This window comes from Phaenicophaeus curvirostris, chromosome 12 (genome assembly GCF_032191515.1).
Source record: "Phaenicophaeus curvirostris isolate KB17595 chromosome 12, BPBGC_Pcur_1.0, whole genome shotgun sequence".
NCBI classification, from domain to species: Eukaryota; Metazoa; Chordata; class Aves; order Cuculiformes; family Cuculidae; genus Phaenicophaeus; species Phaenicophaeus curvirostris.
The window spans coordinates 12,825,458-12,845,871 of record NC_091403.1 but is presented as its reverse complement, the minus strand read 5'-3'; the positions used below and the strand labels follow the sequence as shown (position 1 = coordinate 12,845,871).

General features: G+C 40.0%; 1 protein-coding gene across 3 annotated transcripts in view; it reads left to right on the top strand.

Annotated features, from left to right (window-relative positions):
- Positions 1-2,033, top strand: part of LOC138725867 (protein FAM169B-like) — a 37,700-nt gene extending 35,667 nt beyond the window's left edge. For 2 of the 3 annotated variants that reach the window (XM_069867159.1, XM_069867160.1), the window contains exon 8: positions 1,651-2,031. In XM_069867159.1, the coding sequence (XP_069723260.1) occupies positions 1,651-1,658 (8 nt within the window). In that variant the 3' untranslated portion in view covers positions 1,659-2,031. Of the gene's footprint in view, positions 1-1,650 lie in introns of all 3 variants that reach the window. The other variant, XM_069867158.1, reaches the window with a different exon arrangement.
- The last annotated feature ends 18,381 nt before the right edge of the window (positions 2,034-20,414 follow it).

Here is a 20,414-nt window from a genome sequence, read left to right as displayed (position 1 = left end):
TGTTAAGAGTAGATAAAGCAGAAACATTTTCTGAGTGCAGGAATCCTTTATCATTTGGCCTCATGTGCTACTTACCACGTGTGTAAAAAGAAGCTTGTGTTTCCAGAGTTGTGGTATGGGAACAGACAGAGGAAAATGATGCAGCAGAGAATGAAAACCTCTGGAGTTGTACTTGCCTGTTCAATATGTTTACAATCATTTAGATCCTTAGGAGGTCTCTTGGGAACATAGCGCTTCATTCCTGCTTGCTCTGTTATGTAGAAAGCAAAACACAATGTAATTCAATATTGTCAGCTCCAATTGGGATCTATGGCAACAACCACAAAAGCAGATAAGTCATATTTCTCTTTGATTTCTTAGATCCATGTCAACATTTGCAATGCTATGTTTTGGAACAAAATTATTGAGAAGAAAAAGAGAAAATTCTACTGATACTATATCTTCCCTCAGTACTCAGGATTCTCTCCTATTAATGCTGTTTCAAGAGTTCGGCAATCATAGATATTCCAAAAAAGGTTTCTATAACCAGGATTTTAAATTTTGTGAGGTTGTGTGTCTGCATCTAGTGGCCGTACATGTAAACTGCAGCGCTCTGCTCGCTGCAACTGATACTTCAGTTTGGATGCGCACAGGTACCTAGGTGTGTATATATATATATTTCTGTCTAAATGTATACATATATCTATAAAAATAAAACTCTTCAGCATGTTGTCACAAATAGCTGTAATCATTCATTCTGAATTAATTCTTATTGTTTGAAAAACTGATTTACTTACACCAAATAGTCTCAGTAACAGGAATATAGTGACATTTCTTCTCTGCAGCTGATTAGAGGAAGAGAAATCATTTAACAGGGTATATTTACACACACATGTAATAGATTCATATAGCTCATTTTTATAGCTACAGTGATTTGAGGGGCTAAAGAGTACAAGATAGTTTTTTAATTTGATACTTACTGAGATACGGGAAGCTGGCATACAGCGAATTCCAAGGTTTGCATATGTAGTGGCCCTCTGAACTGAACTGTGATTTTTCCCGTGCAACCTTTAGAATGAGTAAGCTAAGCTCTTTACAGTCCTGATTATTTTATCCCACTACTGAGCTGCCAGTCTGATTGTTCTTAGGTTTTTGCAGGATGGAGGCCTAAAAGAGGCAGAGAGGTTTGACGCCTAAGCCTGTTCAGGGAGCATGTGTCGAAGAGAACAAATCGTAGTAATGAAGCTTTTTCAAGTAATAAAGAAAAAGGAGAGACGATTGGAAGCAAAACAAAGAGCTCTAGGGGTAGTTTCCCCAGCACATTTTGGTTGCCGCACAACAATTAAATCAGTTTGTTTTCTTCAGACATGGGTCTCCTGGGGGAGCTGTGACAACCCCGGCTCCTGTGGTGCACGCTCTTGCGTTATGTGCTGTGGTCAGAGCCCACCCAGCCAGATCAAGGCTTCGTGCACTCCCAGTTTTCTTTATGCTGACACTTCTGGGAACTCAGGCAGAACAGCAGGAATGAAACTGTACTATACAAACCGTGAGCTAAATTTCTTGCCTTGCGTGTTGTTTTGGTTGACAGAGCCATTTTATATTAGGGTCAAGTCACTGTTTATGCTGTTTGTATATAATTCGGTGTTCTTTCTGTTTTGATTCTAATTTCAGGGCATTGAATGCATTCCTGGTGTTGGGAAAGTGGCAGAAGATGCCACAGAAAAAAACCAAGATGACACAGCAGAAGCAGAGACTCTAAACTTGGAGGGTTCTGAACTAGAGGACTTAGAAAAAGGTCCAGGCAATACTTGACAATGCGAAGGATTCAGATAAAAAGCAGGCCCTGGGAGCTATATTTGGAGACAGAGCCGGCAGACATTTCAGCATTATACTGTAATTGCACTTTCAAAAATAAGCAAAATATCAGTGTGGTTTTAAACATGGTAATTGACTGTTCATAATTTGTAATGCTGGAGAGATTTCTTCTGGTAAGATGTAATTTTTTTTTTTAAGACATACGTTCTCTGTCTTGTGTTCTGTTTTAAATAAAGCTTTTGTTTGCTAATTATCCTTTTCTTTTTCTTCTCATCAAGTAATTAAATGTAGTTCAGTCTAGTTATTTCCCTGCTCTGGAAAGATTTTATTGGATTGCATGAGATGTCCAAAAGGGAATAATTGGAGAGCTTGTAGATTCTGATGTAAGAAGATATTTCTATGGAAACCACATCCTGCATTATGGAAGAGAGATACTGCAACACACATTGATATCATAATGACAGCTGTAACCTTCCTTTCAAAGAGAACAATTGATGTTGAATTGCTTTCATTTGAGCTTTTGTAGCAGAAAAATCTGCTGTAAACCCTGTGGTGGACGGGGTGGCCTACAAACTCCATTAATGCAGAATTTTGTTACAGAGAAGAAGACTGAGCAAACTGTAGAACTTAAACTGCCTTTAAATTCAGGCACTGTATATCATGCTGTTGAGTTAAGAATATAGAACTTTTTGCAGATTACATATTCCAAGTTTTTATTTCCTATAGGCTCTTTTCTAATGTTTTGTATTTAATTAGCTTGGAAGTATAATATATTTCACTAGATTACTCATGTTATGGCTTGGTAGGGAAATTTTGTTCTTTCACCACAAGCTGCTTAGATTTCTTTTTTTAGTGGGGAATTTCAAAAGCTTGAATGTTGAATTAATAGTTACAGGTGAAATTCTTCAAGATCAGACCTTCAGTCCAGTGGAAGAGAAGGCTTTGCAAAGAGGTAGGCACAGTAGTGAGCAGCAGTGGGGTCTTGAGGAACCTGAATAGATCCAGCACCCTATAATTCTGAAGTGGGTGCCTTGGAACAAGGAACAGTAGCTATTTCTTTCCAGAAACTAATCCAGCATTTCCAGGGAGACAGTTCTGTAGGCTGGCATTGTAGGTACACTGTAGGGTTGTAGGTTTTTCTCTCTGTACAGCATAATTGCTCACATATAGCCCTGTCACACTGTTCTTGTTTAAGGTCGTGATTTAACATCGTGTTTATTCACGTATCCAAGTAACCCCTCCCCTGTTGAGCTGCTCAGTAAACCGTATGCCTGAGACACATTGAAATCAGACCTTTCTAGGCATCTTTTTAAATAAAAAGCTATAATTGGAACTTACAAGGTTTTGCCAAGAGAATTAAAACACTGAATTGTGTGCCAGCCTTAATCATGTTGCTATGGTTCTCTTGTCTCAAAGAGAATGCGTTTAGGACTAACTTCATAACCAGTTCATCTTCAAGTTGCTGATTCATCAAGTCACTAAGGGTGTGCTATAATGACTGCTACAAACTGTGTCTCATGTGCAACAGCCTATATTCTTCCCTAATGCATGGTCAAATATGTACCTTTTTTTTTAATACAATATTTGTGAAGAGCTGCAATACCAGTTGTTCCTAAGTATGATAGAAAATTATTATCTCTCTCCTCATGAATGCTGATGTTGGAGTTACAGTAGCACAGTAAACCAGTCTTGTGTCTACTTTACACATAACAGCCAATGTTATGAATATCAAGGTGAGGTAAAGTGGAATTGTTCTAGCAAGTGGGGATTATTATGTAGTTAAATCTGATTTAAGTCTTTTAAGAAAGTTTTATCTAAGAAGGCCCCAGGAAACTCTAGATGGATTTATATTAGAATAAAGATGATGAATAAGGTGCTGTGTGTGGAATGGGCAGACACCTCATTTGATTAAATTGATTCTATACCTAGGGACACTTTGAGTCAGAGGAGAGAACAGCAATTTTCAATATCCCCAAAGTGAATTTCTGTTTCACCTCTGTATTTTCGATTGGTCCACTGGCTGTGTTAACAGCCATTTTACTGGCTGTTCTCACAGAAAAGTTGTTTCTTTGTGTAGCAATTGTCTTCCTTAATTATGTTTAACCTTTTGTTTTCTAAGTAATGCTTTTTCTTCAAAAATGCTCATGATGGCAACAGGGCATATTATAGAAATAAGCAAAGATGCATTTGATGAGGTGGTGTTGGCAGATGGCTTGGTACTTTCTAGTCAGAGAAAACTATCACGTCGTCCTTCTAATCAAAACGTGACTGTTATAGATGTTCTACATTCAGTTCATCTGCCTTCCCTGGCAGATGAAACCCACCGAGCTGATAGAGTAGAATAAGAGGATACAGACATTTGCTCATTAAATTCAGTAGAGAACCAGAGCCAGGAGTTCTTGAGATCCTGCTTAAGGGTACAGGTTGCGGGATGGCAGAGGCTTGCTCTGTGTTATTAAAAAAATGGCTTATAGATCACAAGAATCATAAGAGGGTCTGAGGCAGAAACAGATCAAGTATCTTCACTGTCTTAATAGAACATAAGAACAAACCAACACCACAGTCATATTTTTCTCACAGTGGAATTTATTTTTATCTAAAAGGAATCTGCGTTTACTCAAAGGTAGGATTGTTTCAGAGTGTTGGAAAAGTTGACAAAGGCTTGAAAGAGCATTCCAATTTTTGGAGTTAAGTTTTCAAAACTTTGGATTTAATCTTTCTGAATCTACACTCCAGTGATTGTGGCTTGACATGATGATGCTTCTGCTTAGGAGACAAAGAGGTAAGTGTGTGTGAGAGGGAGAGCTGGCAGACCTGCTGAAACAAAATTTGTACCTATTGTTCTTATAAGCATAAGCGTTTAATTCTGGCCAACAAGTAAAATGTTAGACATCAACAGTTAGCAGTGGTCTGGGTTGGTGTGTGCCAACCAAATAAGGAATTTGAATTGCTCTCAAGAAAAGTAAACATACAGATTTTAAGGCTAGAGAATTCATTCCTTTAATCTGCTATGATGTTTCACTTAATGTAAGGCAAACAATTTCATGCAGGGTTGCTGTATCAAATATCATTGGTTTTGTTTGAAACAACCCATTTTTTAGAAAGTTTGTTTTGATTTGACAGTTTTGTTTTTCAGATGTTAGACAGTGGGAAATCTGCCACATACAATGGCAATTTGTTCTTAAGTTTTGTGTTTACAAGTGCACCTGAGTTTTTTAGTCTGAATTAATTTTTCTTTAGTCTCCTATGATGGATTTTGCTTTTCTGTTTAATTTGGAGCTATGGCTCTGGTACTATCAAGATCCTTTCAATGTGGGGATGGATACCTTGTGGTCCATCATGACAGCACTGTTTTATGGATCTGTCTCTTTGAGGCAGATTTTCCTGACCTTGATTCATTCTCATTGTCCTTTCAGAGAGCTTTTCAATTTTTCAAATTTGTCTCAGAAGCCTGAACGTCATCAGAGACCCAGTTCTAGTTACAATCACGCTGTTACAGGTTAGCATTTCCCAGCTGCTATGACCTGTGGTTATAAATCATTCTGTTATAAATCACAGGATTCTTTTGTGCTTGTGAGTGTTGTAATGGTGAACATACACTGTAAAACTTTAACGACAAGGAGGAATTAAGAGATGTCTGGTTTAATGTGTTGTCTTTAATGGCCACAACAACTGAAATTTACTACTGAAAATGTGGTCAATCCAGCGTCATCTTTATTATTACCACGAGGTGGCAACATTACATAGCGTAATGTTGTCATAATCTCTTGGGTGCTTGAGACGGTGCCCAAGATTTGAAGATGTCTCTGGTTGGTTTAACGACTTCAGCGAAAGGTTACTAGTTCAGAGAAAGAAGTATGAGGGTGTGGTAAAGCTCATCTTGTGTTTGTCATTCAATCTCATTGTGTCTGTGGAGTTTTTCTTGACTGGGCCCTGGGTTCACGTGTTCAAATATTTGTGAAACCGAGATGAAGTCATAGAGTAGCACAAAATGCAAACTACACCCAGATTGTGTCCCTTGATATTCTTGTCTCATTAGGAAACATGGGTGGGACTTTTCCCTGTTGTATTTCATGGTTTCCCAGCATGAGATGGTTCTGTCTCAGTTGTCTGATGGATAACTTGAGCAACTTTAGCAATAGGAAGAGACAAAATGGCATCAAGTTGCACCAGGGTAGGTTTAGACTGAATACTAAGAAAAATTACTTCTCCAAAAGGATTGTCAAGCTTTGGAACAGGCTGCCCAGGGAAGTATTGGAGCTGGGATATTTTAAATACGTGTAGGTATGGTGCTTAGGGGCACGTTTTATTTGTGGAGTTGACAGTGTCAGGTTAGTGGTTGGACTCAATGATCTTAAAGATTTTTTGAAACCTAAATGATTCTGTGATCTAATTTTCCATTTTTGTCCCTTCTCTGTATACAGTGTACTTTGCATCACACTAATACTGAGCACTCTTTGATTTTTTTTCAGGTAATAAAGGCTGCCACATAATATGCTGTTAATATTCCTAGCATTAGAAAAGCAGGAGTGGTCTATATTTGCCCTAAAGGCTAAGTTTCTTCCTTTGCTACTGTGTTTTATAAGTGACCGTGCCACAAGAAAAAAGAGCAGGTTAAGTTAGCAGTTGATTTAATCTATTTTTTTTTAACATTTCATGTTTAGTTTAATTGATAGAATAAAACTTCAGTGCAAAGATAAAGTTGTACCTTAAAGGCAGCTCGCCATCCTAATGGAAGACTGTAATGCAAAAATTTCAAAGCAAGTAATTCTCTGTTCTTTCACTTGCTTTTTGAAAGCCCAATGCTATCTCTGTTTTCAGGGGTTTCCAGTCCTCGCAGCCTGCAGTATCACACTCCATGATTAGCGTGGCAGGATACATCTGTCTGCTGAATGGGAGGAGCTCTGTGCAACTCTTAAAGTTTATCACATCAGTAACTTGGGCTGGTATCCTTCCCTCCTGTTTTTGTGGTGACATTAAGGTATTGCAGAATCATTTTTGACACTCAGGGACTGCTTTTAATTTATCTTGTAGAAGATTGCCTTATAGAAACTTCTGATGCCTTCTTTCTGCTATGATTTTTGTGGAAAAATGTTAGATGTTTAGAAATACAAATTAAACACTCCACTTTGTATTTCCATTACTTGATTATGAGAAGTGGGCATCCAAAAGACTAACTTATAAGTAGGATGAAACATCTAACCCTTCTCAACTCATTAGTTTGAAAAATAAACTAACTTGGCACCTTTGCATAGACTCTGTCCAAACAGAAGCTCAGTGACATCCTTAGAGCTGAAGTGCCAAGCTGACATAATTGGGATTGATTCTGTCTGAGTGACCCATGTTCCTCAAGAAAGCCTTGGCAGGTCAATAAAACACAACAGTTGGTTTGGAGTCGTTTAGGGGTGTTCATATCCACATTTTATTGTCCTTTCCTGTGGATCAAGAAGGGAGGGAACAGTCTAAACTTTAGTACCTAGCTGGATCCTTCTTAACATTTGAATATCAAGGATGTTGCAGAAAAAGAAAGAAATTAACATGTCCAAATAGAATTTCTGCTGTGTTAAATTCATTGCTCAACTGCATAAACAAGGAATCCATCCAGCTACAGTTAGTTGTTTGGTATATTCCTTTATATATGTCTTGTTACAGATGAACATGCAATAAAATTTAAGTACACGAGAGACAAAATTAGGAGTTTGTAATTAGACCACTTTTCAATTTATTTCCTCTTGCAATCCAGCTTGATGGTGAAGTCTCAGTTTAATCTTCTCTATTTGCTGTAGAGTTTATCCTTGCTTTATTGAATTTTTGTATCTTGAAGGTTGGATTTTTTTTTTGTGGTGTTTTTTTTTAAGAGATCATTTTGGTTTTAATTTAAACTGAAGGCTCCATTTTTGGAAGATCAATAAACTCCATCGGAGGAATTTTTTTCTCCCAGCCACCTGACACTTAGATGAAGTTGAACTTTTTTTTAATTCTCGGGAAAGAGAATTCACCATGATGAGGACATTTGGGGATGTCAGTATTCATTCACCAACATCTCATTTGTAAATTAATAGTTTGGCTTCTCTGGGCTGTGGTATGTTAAAGGTCAGTGACCATGCGAAGAGAAACACTTCTGAGCTATGTGTGCCCTCTGGTCAACAGGACTGGCCTTGGCTTAATGGTATTAATTTCATGCTGCTTTTAAAAGATACAGGTGTGCAGCATACCTTCAATCCTCTTACCTGGAACCAGTAATCTCGTCCCAGCTTTCTGCAAGGAACAGGGAGGGAGAAGAGAAAAACTCTTCCTAAAAGGATTAGTTCAGCTGACTAATTTTTTAAGTTTCTCCTTGCATGGCATGTCCCCTGTCTTCCAAGCCTTCAGTAAGTATCTTAACTAAATGCATTTTAGGTAAACGCTGTGTTCAAGGCACGTGATATAAAAGGGCCTTCTGATTCCCCTACCCTCTCCAGATCTTGGGGCTGGCTAAATCTTTTTTAAATCTATTTCTCTTGTGCTGCACGCAGAGCCCGTCTGCTGTAATACAGACTGATATGCTGCTTTTATCCTTGTTTGCGTAGAACATTGGTGGGTAAATCAATTGGAGTGAAAGATGTATTGTCCCTCTTTATGTCACAAGCACAAATATCTCCCTTTTAAGGGATCTCTTGGTAGAAGCTGAAGCCTTTGGCGCAAGCCACCTCTGCTAGTTTGACCTCTTTTGTGCATCTGGAATGGAGGAGCAGCTCTTAGAAGCACAGAACAAAACCAGCAAAATAGCAAGAGAAAAGGTCAAGAAAGGGTCTTGCTCCCTGTAGACATCAGAAGTTTCTGCAAGATGATATTTAGCATGTCCTGCCTGAACAGTTAAGGCATCAAAGACACTAGCACTTCGATAGGCAATATCTTTGTGGGTTGTCAAACAGATCGTGAAGCACATGTCTCTGCCATGCTGGGGGTGGGAGGAAGGGACCTTATGTCTTTCTACTCATTGAGACTGAGAGCTTCAGAGAGCCTTTGGCTTCCAGCGGTTGGGTGTGTGATGCTGTGCTCTGCCCTTGCCTGGCTTTTAGCTTACAGAGTGGTGCTTTCAGAGTGGTGCTGTGGTCCTACAGAAGAATGGGAAGGCTGGTTTCTACCAAAGACAGAGCTGACATCAGTTACAAGCAACCAAAGTGCTTAGGTTTTGCCTTTGTATTTTTGCTTGGTCGCAGCCCTGCAGTGTCTTGTGTCTCAGACCAGCCAGTCTCTTTGATGCAGCATAATTACAGTGACAGAGATGATTCCATGCCCCCTCCCATTCTAGTAATGGGATCTGAAGAGGAGGTAAGACATATTCTGATAATTCACCTCTCAACTTCACAGGGTCAGGACAAACAATATTGCCTGCCCTAGCCAAGGCAAAAAAGCTACTGCTATTGGATATCCAGGAGACAGCTGGTATGCTGCTGCTGAGGACCCAGAAATGCTGGGAAAGACAATCCTTTTTGATGCCAGATTATTCTTTATATTTGTAGCAGTGGACTGATGTAACTCTGATCAGAAGGAATCATCTTTGCCAAATCCTATGGTTGAACCCTTGCCCAGGACAGTAAGCTCATATGGTGATGACATGGGCTGAGTTGTGTTCTTCATAGTTGTTACAGATCTTTCACAGTCCCCTGGTTTCATCTGCAATTTTTCATGCACAGGCACAGTTCTGCTCCTCTTGCATCCTAGCCAGGAGTAGCATGAAGCCTCAGATGAGTCTGCTTTTCCTTGCAAAACCCTGCCAGTATCTGCAATCAATTCAATGTGACTTACCCTAGATTCACTTGCCCTTACTTAAAAATAAACATGGACTGCTGGGTTTTATAAATAAATCCTGAAAAAAAGTCACGGAAAAATGATAGAAAATAACCCAAGCATAGAAGAGAACTCAGTTGATACAGAGGCACATGGTATAATGTCAATTTGGCTAAAATCTTTCCTGCACACTGGAACACATCCAGGGTGAAACTCACTGCGTTGCTGCTTTCTGGTGCTGATTTTGCTCATACAACCACCATTACTGGTGCACGAGTCCTGCCTTTCTGGCCACAACCTCCAGGTAGACTGAGCCCCACTGCGTCCTAATGGTAGGTATTCATGGGAACCAGAATCCCATGTTGTGCATTGCTGCTAAGGGACCTTTTTGAACCTAGAGATGCTTAGGCTACAGTCAGTAGCTAAGTAATAGCACCACTTGCTGAGAAATGCCATTTGAATCTCTGGTTTCTGGTGCTGAGGAGTGAACTCATTGTGGGCCAAAATTAGCCAGGATATGCTTTGGAGTTTATTACATTCCTTTAAGGCTTTCCAAGTAATTTGCAAAGGTGCAGATGAGATCTTTAGTGAGATGATGGGTTAAGGAAAAGAATGAGACTGTAGGAGAAAAGCAGGGTGATGAATTAAAGTGCCTTTGTGGACCTAAGTCCCTTTGTGGATCAAACTGTAGTTTTGACCTTCCTAATTAATGATGTTTTTTTCTTCTTACTGTATGCAAGCTGTCCTAGCCTGACCTATTGGTTCACAAGATAAAAGGGGTTAGCTAATCAGAATGGAGATCCCCTCTACTGGCTTATCCAAGTCTTTGCTAAAAGTGTGATATCCATAAACACAAATAGGACAACACATCTAAGAATGACGTATCTGGGAGTTTAAAGAGGGGAAGGTGCATGAAAAAAGGAAAGAAGTCTGTGAGGCTTTGAGGTTATTTTAAAAACTGAAACTGAATAGGTTAATACCCCTTAAGCTTTTTGGTGTTTAATTGTCCTAATGGTATGGCATAAATTGTTAATTGTATTATTAAAAAAGCTTTGAAGACTGTGTTAATGTAATGTGACCTCGGATCAGTCAACATCACATTTTCATTATGATTAAAAGATTCCTTGTCCTGCAACATTGATCTCGTCTTCAGCTGAATGTGGCAGAGGGAGAGGGGGTGTTCTCATGTCAGAGCAGTAGATGGCAATATTGCATTTTATTCTGCAGTGTGTTCTGCTAGAAACGCTCACCTCAGAAAGGGGCCATGAACTTTTCCCCTCAGCTTCTGAGAGTGGGTTTGTGCTTACATAGTACATTAAATATTTCAGAAGCAAAATAATTCAAACTTCCATTGTGAATCCAAATTTCTTTCGTGAGTGGTGTCAGATGACTGGGTTACAAACTACAGCACCCAAACAGTCCTGATGCTGCACTTCAGCTCGAAGAATGAACATTGCATGTTAGGGACCATCAGCATTGTCTGTTGTAGCAGGGATTCAGTGAGGCAAGACATGACCCCTGGAAGTAGCCTCTCCTACTTGCTTACTGTGATTTTTCTAGCTTTGCACCAGGAAAGTGAAAGTGTATCAACTGGTTTAGTTTATATCATGATTGGGAAGTTCAGAAAGGCATCTAGTTAATGTGCTGCCTTCCTTTGTACTGTAATAGTTGGACGGCCCTTATAGCACGTCCTGGAGAGGGTGAGAAGAGACACTTTACAAAGAACTAGGGGTCAGGAAGGTGTGTGTTACAGGGTCTTACACACATCGACTGTGATGTGCCCTAATGTGCTATGCTGCTAAGTAGGCAGACAAGGATTTTGGAATGGAAGTGACATCTGGGGTCAGTGATTTATGAAAATGAAATATGCTGTGGCAGCTTGAAGGTACGGTGTGTGTAAAGTGCTGCTCCTTCTTTGTCCTGTGGGCATATGCCATGTGTCTCTACAGTTTTGTGAGGTACCAAGGTAATTGCCTTAGAACTCCTTGCTATGCAGGGTGTTGCAGGGATGCTAGTGCACGCACTAAGTGATGGGAAGCAGAGGGGTGTGCTGGCTGGTGTTAAAGCTTCAGTGCTGCTGACTTTTCTATAAATAGCTGCTGTCTGCTGTAATTGGTCACATCACAGTCCATGGTGATCTTTTATATTATTGCTGTCTGCTGGAAAACTCCCGGAGGCGTAAAATAGATACCAGGAAGATCCTGCACCCAGCAGTGTGTTTCCCCATGTGGCACAACAGGGTAAAACAGAAATAGTGTTTACAAGGAGCTGATGAAGAATTTTGTGCAGCAGGAAGGATAAAAAAAAGAGATTGCACCTCTGAAATGATAGCAGCAGGCCATCTCTCATGCAGGATATTGCTGGGTCTGTAGAAAGAGAAAATCTTCACAGGGTTTCTAGTGGTGCACTGAATGGGTATTATTATTTCCCTCTGACTTACTTACGGGTATTTTTCAGCTCTTCATAAAATAACAGTGTCTTGTGAGAAAATGGAAACTAGAGAAAAAACAAGTAGGTAGTTGGCTTGTGTGAGAAGTGTAGGGGTAAAATGTGTAGTGCTTTCTACACTGAGGGATTCAGAATACTTCACAGACCAAGAACGCTGAATGCTACGTGCCACCCACCCCTCTCTTACATACAGCCAGCTTGTGGTGGAGCAGAACACTGAGGTGAAGCCACCCAGCATCAAAAATCAATGCTTTTATTAAGGGAGGGCAGAAAAGCACTGGCGTTAGATTTTTAAGAAAAGAATGTGAGTGGAGTGGTTGCATTGCCAAACTTTGCTTGGTAGTATTTGAAATAGTTACTCTTCTGAGAGCTGAGCGCTGTAGTGGCTTTGAGGCCACCAGATAAGCATGCAGACTGTGTAAGCGTCTCCACTTTGTTCCTACCTGTCTGAAGTTGCATTTGCTCCTCTACAACACACAATGTGGTACACTACAGGCATTGGAGAGTGCATGCTTCACTGGCCTAATAAAAACTTTGCTCCTGTCGACAAAGAATTTATTAGAACTGAAATCTTTCTAGCATTACATAGAAGCTGGTGCAGAGAACAGGACTGTAGAGGGACTTGTCAACAGTCTCTCAATTGACTTTTGCTGAGTGATATTTCAGGATTTGATGCATTTAATGTAAGAAAGGATTGCTGTGAGAGCTTAGATTTTGTCTTGGTTAATTGCTATTGGTGGGGACTCTTTGGTTCCAGCAGTTTGATTTTTTGTGATTTGGAAGAAGTGTTGAAAGTCTGCATACCTTTGGGTTAGAAATGTATTCTTCTTCAAAATATGCCAGGAAAGTGTCCGTGTGACAGAAGTGGGGTAAAAAGTCTGCAGGGAAGAGAACAGCAAGATAACTTCGGTGGCCTCAGACAGCCTCAACAATTGATTGCTGGGGCTTGGCTTGAAAGCAAGCTATATTGCTTGCTGTAAAAAGGCAGATACTGTACAAAAGCAATTGCTCACTTATGCAAAAGTCTAGACTATTCTGGCATGGATTTGCTCATCCAGAAAGAATTAACTTGCCATGATTGGGCAGGGTGCCTAGTAGCAGTCGGACGTTACCTGCTCTGTGTAATGAAGTCTCCAAAGTAAAGACGAGTCTGGCCCTTATGCTGCAGAGCACTCAAGTAACGTGAGATAAGACTAAGACTTATGCCTGCTGATCTTCAGCCTCAGTGTCAGCCCTGCTATATGACAGTATCAGTTTTTGTGGGTGAAGGTGCATGCCCAGAGCTGTATTTAGACCACCTGGTCACGTTTAACTTCCCTTGGTGTCCCATCTTCTTCCAGCCAGGATCCGCTAGCTATATAGTGAGTGCTCTCAGTTGTTCATCCTGCTCCTGAAGTTATATGCCTGCGTTTATCTTGGGCAGCATCTTGAGCAGGCTGCATATGGCCTGTGTGTATGGGCTGGTCTTAAAACACTGCAACAGCAATGCAGTGGCTAATTTATAGCAATTCCACCTCAGAGGCAAACAAACTAGAAACAAGCTGTAGAAGTGACTGGCAATTGAAAGAATAGGCTGGAGAACTAGGAGGAAGAACTTCAGTAATATCTGAAAATCCAGATGGAGAATTTTGGTGTTTGCCTTCATTTGAAGACTGTATAGGTAGGAATTCAGCACTGAGAGTCCTCACGCTCTCAAACAAAGTTCAGAGAAGACAGAATCCATTCAGAAATATAGTGACCTGTGAAAAGAAGGAAAGCTCTGGGAATGTAAAATCCCAGCTAAAAACAATGCTGCAATCAAGGAAATTAGTGCATCTTATGCAGCTCTTTGAGACTCAGCAGCAATCCTGAGAGGGTCCATTTACGTTTGGAGAAGATTGTGGTCTGCAAACTGCGGTGCAAAAGCTTTTCTCACTGCCTGTCTTTGAGGACTGTGCACCAGAAATGATCCCGTGTAACCTTCTGAAGCTGAACTGGTGCTTTCCAGACATGTCTGTGCTACTCTGGCACCTAGCAGAAAGATAAAGGTGAGCTGGTGAGATGCTTTCTGCCTCTTGCTCTTATTCAATCATTTCTTTATCCTTCAGATAACTAGTTCTCATTGCAAGTTACTAAATTTGGGAAGGAAGAGGAGTTTCAGCTCCTACATTGCTGATGTAGGGCTAGACTTTTGTTTCACTAACAGTTATTTTCTTTGCTCTAGTCTTTAGGTACTTGGACAAGAAATACACAAACCCCTCTGACACCAGTTTTCACCATGACAGTAATTTGAGTAGAAACAGCTTTGCCTGCAAATAAATAAATAAATATTATATGAAAAGCTTCAGATGGAGCTGCCATGTTCATTCTTGTTTCTAAAGCCCCCACAGGCCATGTCACATATGTGGGTCGTGAGGTCTATCGATTATGTGTCAGACCCTTAGGTGTCAGTAATCAATAACACTAACCTGCAGAAAATGCAGCAGACGTTTGCTAAGCCAACTCTTCACATTGTTCTTTTTCTTCTGTTTAAGATTTCTGTGCCTCTATAAAAATAACAGAATGCATACCAGCAAAGGCAGGGGAGACAAAAACATTATTTGGCTGCCAACTCATTTACTGTCAATTTTCATCTGATTCTGCATGGCTCTTGGTGAGAAGGCAGGATGAGGAGGGGCAAGACAGGAAAGGGTATTTCCAATTGAATGGCTTCTGAGAAGTAGAAATGAAAGTGATTGAGTTGGGAGGACCTAAACATTTTGACCCTGAGAGCTTATTAATATTTAACAAGGTGCCAGATTTTTCTTTGACACTGGAAATTGTTGCGACTGTCTGTCTCCAGTAGACTGAATCTGCTTTCTCAGTCCACCATATCTAATGCACCTACTGCCAGTCTTGAATAGTTCGAATTCACAAATGCTTTCCTTTATTTGCTATTTTTGAGAAAAAAGAAGGTAGTTTGACAGACTAAGTTGTGAATTTTTTCATTCAAACTTCATATCTCTTTATGTTCTCAATGGGTCACTGAGCAGACTGTGGTTTTCTTGTGTTGATTGTGGTTTTTAGAATCATTCTTCAAATAACTTTTAACAAAACATTTATTTCCCTTTTTAGTTTGCAGATTGCTTGTGAGCTGTTCACTGTGACAGTTATGTCTTTTGAATGTAAGCAGTTCTGATGAGATAAATATAACAATTTGTATTTTGTATTCCTATTTTTATTTGTATTAATGCAATACCTCAAGATGGTATAAGGAATTGGGATCCTATTGGGGGTGGGGGAAGAATCTGCACCATAAAGATAATGCAACATCGAATGAGCAATACTCAATAGAGGAGATGAAGAGTACGAGAAAATAATATCTTTATGTATTATTTAGGTGGTCTGCATCCCCACTCTTTTGGTGCCTGTCTCTGTCTCTCTGCATTATCTAGGTGTATTAGCTTCCTAATGTAGATTCATAGACCTAAATGACTTTTCCAAGGTCACACAGAAAGTTTGTGGCAGAGCTGGATGTTGAATTGGTTTACCAAATTTCAGCCCTATGCCCTGAATGTGGGGTTTTTTTTGTTTCTATTTTTTTTTAAAAAAAAGACTTTCACACATCAGTAAGCATTTAAGTTTGTGTACTCCCAGTAAAATCAGTGAAAGATCAAAAAACCCTTCCTTTGCTAGAGAGTTAATATTGTCTTGAATTGACAGAGAGGATCCCTAGATCAGAGCTGTTTGGTTTGGCTTTAGAAATTTCCAGTCAAGACCATGAATTCTCAATGCTATTTTTTTGAATGCTCCACAAAAACTATAAACTTTGAGGCCTCAAAGTTTAAGTATTTAGGATTTTCTCTTGGAGATATTTGTCCATCTACTTTGGTATTTTTTTCATTGCATCCCGAGACTTATATCAAGGAACTTCTGTCTGTTTTGCTTGTTTAAAGAGTAGTCCAGAACATCTTTTAAAAGTTTATATATTATTTTTATTGCTCCAGCTGCTCTGTAAAGTATGATTCTGATAATTCATCTGTTCCCTTTAACAGAACCAGGCAAACATTTGGTGACTGGAGTTTACAGTGTGTATTTATCGGCTTCCATTTTTGCATTCAGAAAGTTTTAAAATGAAACCTGAAAATATTTTCCCTCTCTTTACAATGTTTAAATTGCAAAGCACCCTGTTGCTGCCTTGAGCTTTCTACATTGTGTAAAATCAGTCATTTCAATGATAATCCACTTACAACTGTGCTCAATTACCGACTTGTGCTGTGAGTTGCCAAGTATTTACCCAATTGCAGAGGACAAAACCTTTGTGGAAATATTGTGTAAAATGTGAATGCCAGGAGGGGTAAACCTGGAGAGAAAGGCCACCAAAAGAGGAAGAATGCTTGAAGCTGAGAGCAGAGGCATTGGAAGAGAGATGGGCATAAAGATGAAACATGGTAAATGACGAAAAAGCAGAGAAAAATGAAAGAAAAAAAATCAAGAAGAAAAAATATGAAAGCAGTGAGGCTTGGTGACTGAGCTCTGGTCTAGCAGATGAAAGAAAAGATTTATGTCCAGCTTTGCACATGAACTTCTAGGTGACCAGTTGTATTCCCTTCTTGTCCTCAATTTTACCTTCTGTGAAATAGGTCCTGTGGTACTTACCCTCCTATGAGATACATGGATGGGAAAGGGTAGACAAGTGCTACAGTGACACTGGTTGTTCTGATTTATTGTTTTTCTTTTGCTAAGCCAGCATTTAGCCAATGGCACTCTGCCCTTTCACTCACAGGAGAACTAAAAACCTAAAGAAAGAAAAACACACTGGTCCTCAGCTCTGTTTCGGGAATGGAGGGAGGCTTTTAATTATTTAAACATCTCCTTTTCATGTTGCTTCTGGTTTTTGAATCGTTATCATTATAGTTGTTAAGGCTATAGGCTCTACATAAATCATTTAAATAAATAATAAGTAAGTCATATCATTAAGTAATATACTGGTATTATTTATGGCTGTAGGGAGAGGGTAAGAATACTGTGGATGAGATTGTATTTAAAATGAAAATAAGCCTTTGTTAGGCTCATAATTTTAAACACTGCCTTCTGAAGTGAAGATGGTAGCTTTTGGAAACTGTCCTGGGAGGTGAATTTGCTTTGAAAGAGTTAGTCACCAAGTTGACTATCTCTGATCCTCCTGCCCATTGGGCACATCACATGTCCCGTGGCATGACCTCTGCTGTCCTGCAGACTCCTTGTTCCTCTTGTTCTTGATTTTTCTCTTAAGAAAGACCAAAGGGTTTGTATCAGGCAGCACCCAGCATTGTGGTGTTTTGAATAGCCATGCTGACCTGGGCAGACACTGCAGCATTGTCCAGCTTTACAACTGCTCAGGTCCTACAGCAGCACACGTACGGCATTGTCTCCAGGTTATTCCTTTGCTTAACAGGATGTTTACTGGGCTGCTCTAAGCTTTATCACTGAAGTTCTCTCTCCCTCAGTAAAAGCAAAACCAACCATTTCAAGTTGGACTATGTGTATTAATAATATACATTTGTAAACTAAGTTGGGAAGATAGCACTTCAAAATCTTATTTCTGAAGTGAGAAATCAAATTAATTTCATTTTTAACATAGTGTAGTTAGAGAGTGCTTAATTTTTATTTTTTCCTCTGAATTTTTGTCTGATTATCTTTCCTTGGCTGAATTTTCCATTAAATTTGAGTATTTCCAAGAAAAATTTTGCCCCAGGTACTCTTGCTTGTGGCTCATCATTACCAGGTGGCTGGGGACACATCAGTTCTGTAATTTAGTGAAAATAAGTGAGGCAATTATGGAAGAATTATCAGTGGGTGATGAGGAGAAATAGAATCAATGATTATGTTTCCATGCAGGGTGGCAAGTAACTGTACTAAACTGGTACCTATAAATACTTAATTGTTTTTCAGGAGGACTTAAATCCAGATGAGTCATGTCGGCCCTGAACGTGGCTGCGCTGCTATGCGTGGGAAGATGGATCATGGTGATAGTGCCATTCCACACCACACTGAAGGGTGAAGTCGGCATTGAAACCTTGCAATGCCTTGTGACAAGACACAGAGCCACTCAGCATACCTGCAAGGCTGCTCAGTTGTGTAGGTGAAACTTTGGGTGCCTTTTAGTCTTTAGAGACAAGACCAGAGGAAGGAGCTGGGCCAAGGGCTTGTTGCTGTGAAGGATTTGAGTTAGAAGTAGAACAGAACTACAGGGGACAGTGGGAGGAAGCTTTTGCCGTTGTGGGGTTAGGTGGGCCAGAACACAGCTCCTATTGTTGGGAAACACTTTCCTGCTTCTCTAAGATGTTATGACCTTACATTCTGGCCTTCTCCCCAATCCCAAAAGTCATATTTGCAGGTGGTTCCCGTGCTGCTGCCTACTTTTTTTTTGCACTTTAGGCCAGCTTAGCTAGGAATTGTACCAGCTCTTCTCTGGAAGCAGTGAATTTTCTCTTCCAAGGAATATGCTAATTTTCTGGACTTTCACAGTATACAGAGACTCAGACAGTGAAAATACTGACTTGTGAGTCACTACCACTCTTGAGAGAATCACATGGTGTTTAAACCCTCAGCAAACTCTCACCATTACATGTTGTATTTTAATGTCACACGGTAAAACCCAGCTCATCAAGACCATGTAACACTGGATTAGCAGGAAAAGAGGAGCAGTGGTACTCCATACCAAGGAATTAGATATCTGTATGGCCTGTGAGTCCTTTATCCCTAAGAAGGTCTTTTATCCCAAAGCAGATTTAGTTGAACTTTCTGAGGTGCTGTGTTCCACAGGTGGTTATTTGCCTGAATACCTTGCAGAGCTGGGGCTAGAATAGGTGATCGATTATTGTCCTAAGTTCACTGAACTCATTAAGACTGACGTTATTTATGTCTCATTTATGCTGTGCATAAGAATATTTAAAAAAAATGCATTTCGATTCAACTTCCAAGTACCTGCTTGAAGTTCTAGAGTTGTAGAACTATGTTGTAAGACTTACCTTCTCCGGTATAACTGGGGAGTATAGTTTTTCCACTGGCAAGTCCTGTCTTCAGGATGTAGAATCACAATTTCCTAGCATTTGCTTTTGAATCAGCAAGGTGGACCTGGCTCCAGTGTGATGGAAAAACCCTGAGGTTTCTTTTCCACTGAGGCAGGATCCATCCAACTCATTGCCAGTGAGAAATACCCCTATGTCAGTATGACTAACGATAGGGAACTTACTGCTGTCCTTACCCTCAGTGCAAGTCTCCATCTGGGACTTCAGCTCCCTGCACTTAAAGCAGAGGTTCAGTGCAGTAAAGCAGTGTGTGCATTTAGCCAGCACACTTTCTGATCCCCTTGCCCGGTACCACCAGTCACTGGTACAGTTTCCTCCTGCTTATTCTTAATTGGCTTTAATTTTCTTTTAAATAATTCTTAAGCGTGACTTTTTCAGTACAAGACTGGGAACTATGACTAATTATAAAATCATTACATGATTAAACTCAATTAACTTCAAATAACCCTTGAAATTTGCTTAATGTCAGCCTTTGGCCTTGCTTGAACCAATAAATAGTGCTCACCTTTTGTAATGGGTGTGAAAGAAGGTGGTTGCAGAGCATGATTGTTCAGAGTCAGCTCAGCCAGAGAATGGCCTTACAGAGCAGGGAACAGTCTCTTCTGCTTCTGGCTGGGACATTTTTCCCCCCAATGTTTTTCTCTCAAATAATAAGGCTTCAAAAATTCTTTTCAGCCTTCCAGTCAATGGTTCCAATCTGTTTTGTAAATGTTGATAAGATTAAAACTCACAAAATCACCAAGGCCTGGAAAAGTACTGCCATACCCATTTAGACAAGAGATACCAAAGCATGGATAGGTGCAGTGAATTGCATGAGGATGAGTGGCAGGAGCAAAATCACAAGAGTTCTGATGTCCCGTTTTATAATTTAGCTGAAGGTGTTTCTCACATAATACAGCAAGTTTCATATAGCTGTAAGAGAGAAAGGATCTCTTTTCTCAATTATTTAGCACAGCTGTTTGTAGGGTTTTTTTGGTGGATTTTGGTTTGGTTTGGGTTTCTTGGTGTTCTTTTCCACTTAATGAAGTCATCTCTGGATCCAGGCTGTCTTACAGCTAGATTCTGGCAAGAGACGTGGCCAAAGTGTGCAGAAGAATCCCAGCAGCTCTATTTCTGCATTCTCTCCCTGTGAGGACAGAAGGGAATGTCATTATTGCTACTGTTCCTGGCAATCTGCTCTGACTGGGAAACTGGAGCGGATGGTAGCATTGTTCTCACTGAAGGACGACAGTAGATGATGGATAGAATTTTCCCAATAGGTAATTAGATGGGCATGGTAAGTAGACAGACATAAAAGATGCCTGATCATCTACTCACAAACATCCCTCACATGGTGTGCTGGCCATGAAATGTTCTCAGAATTCTATT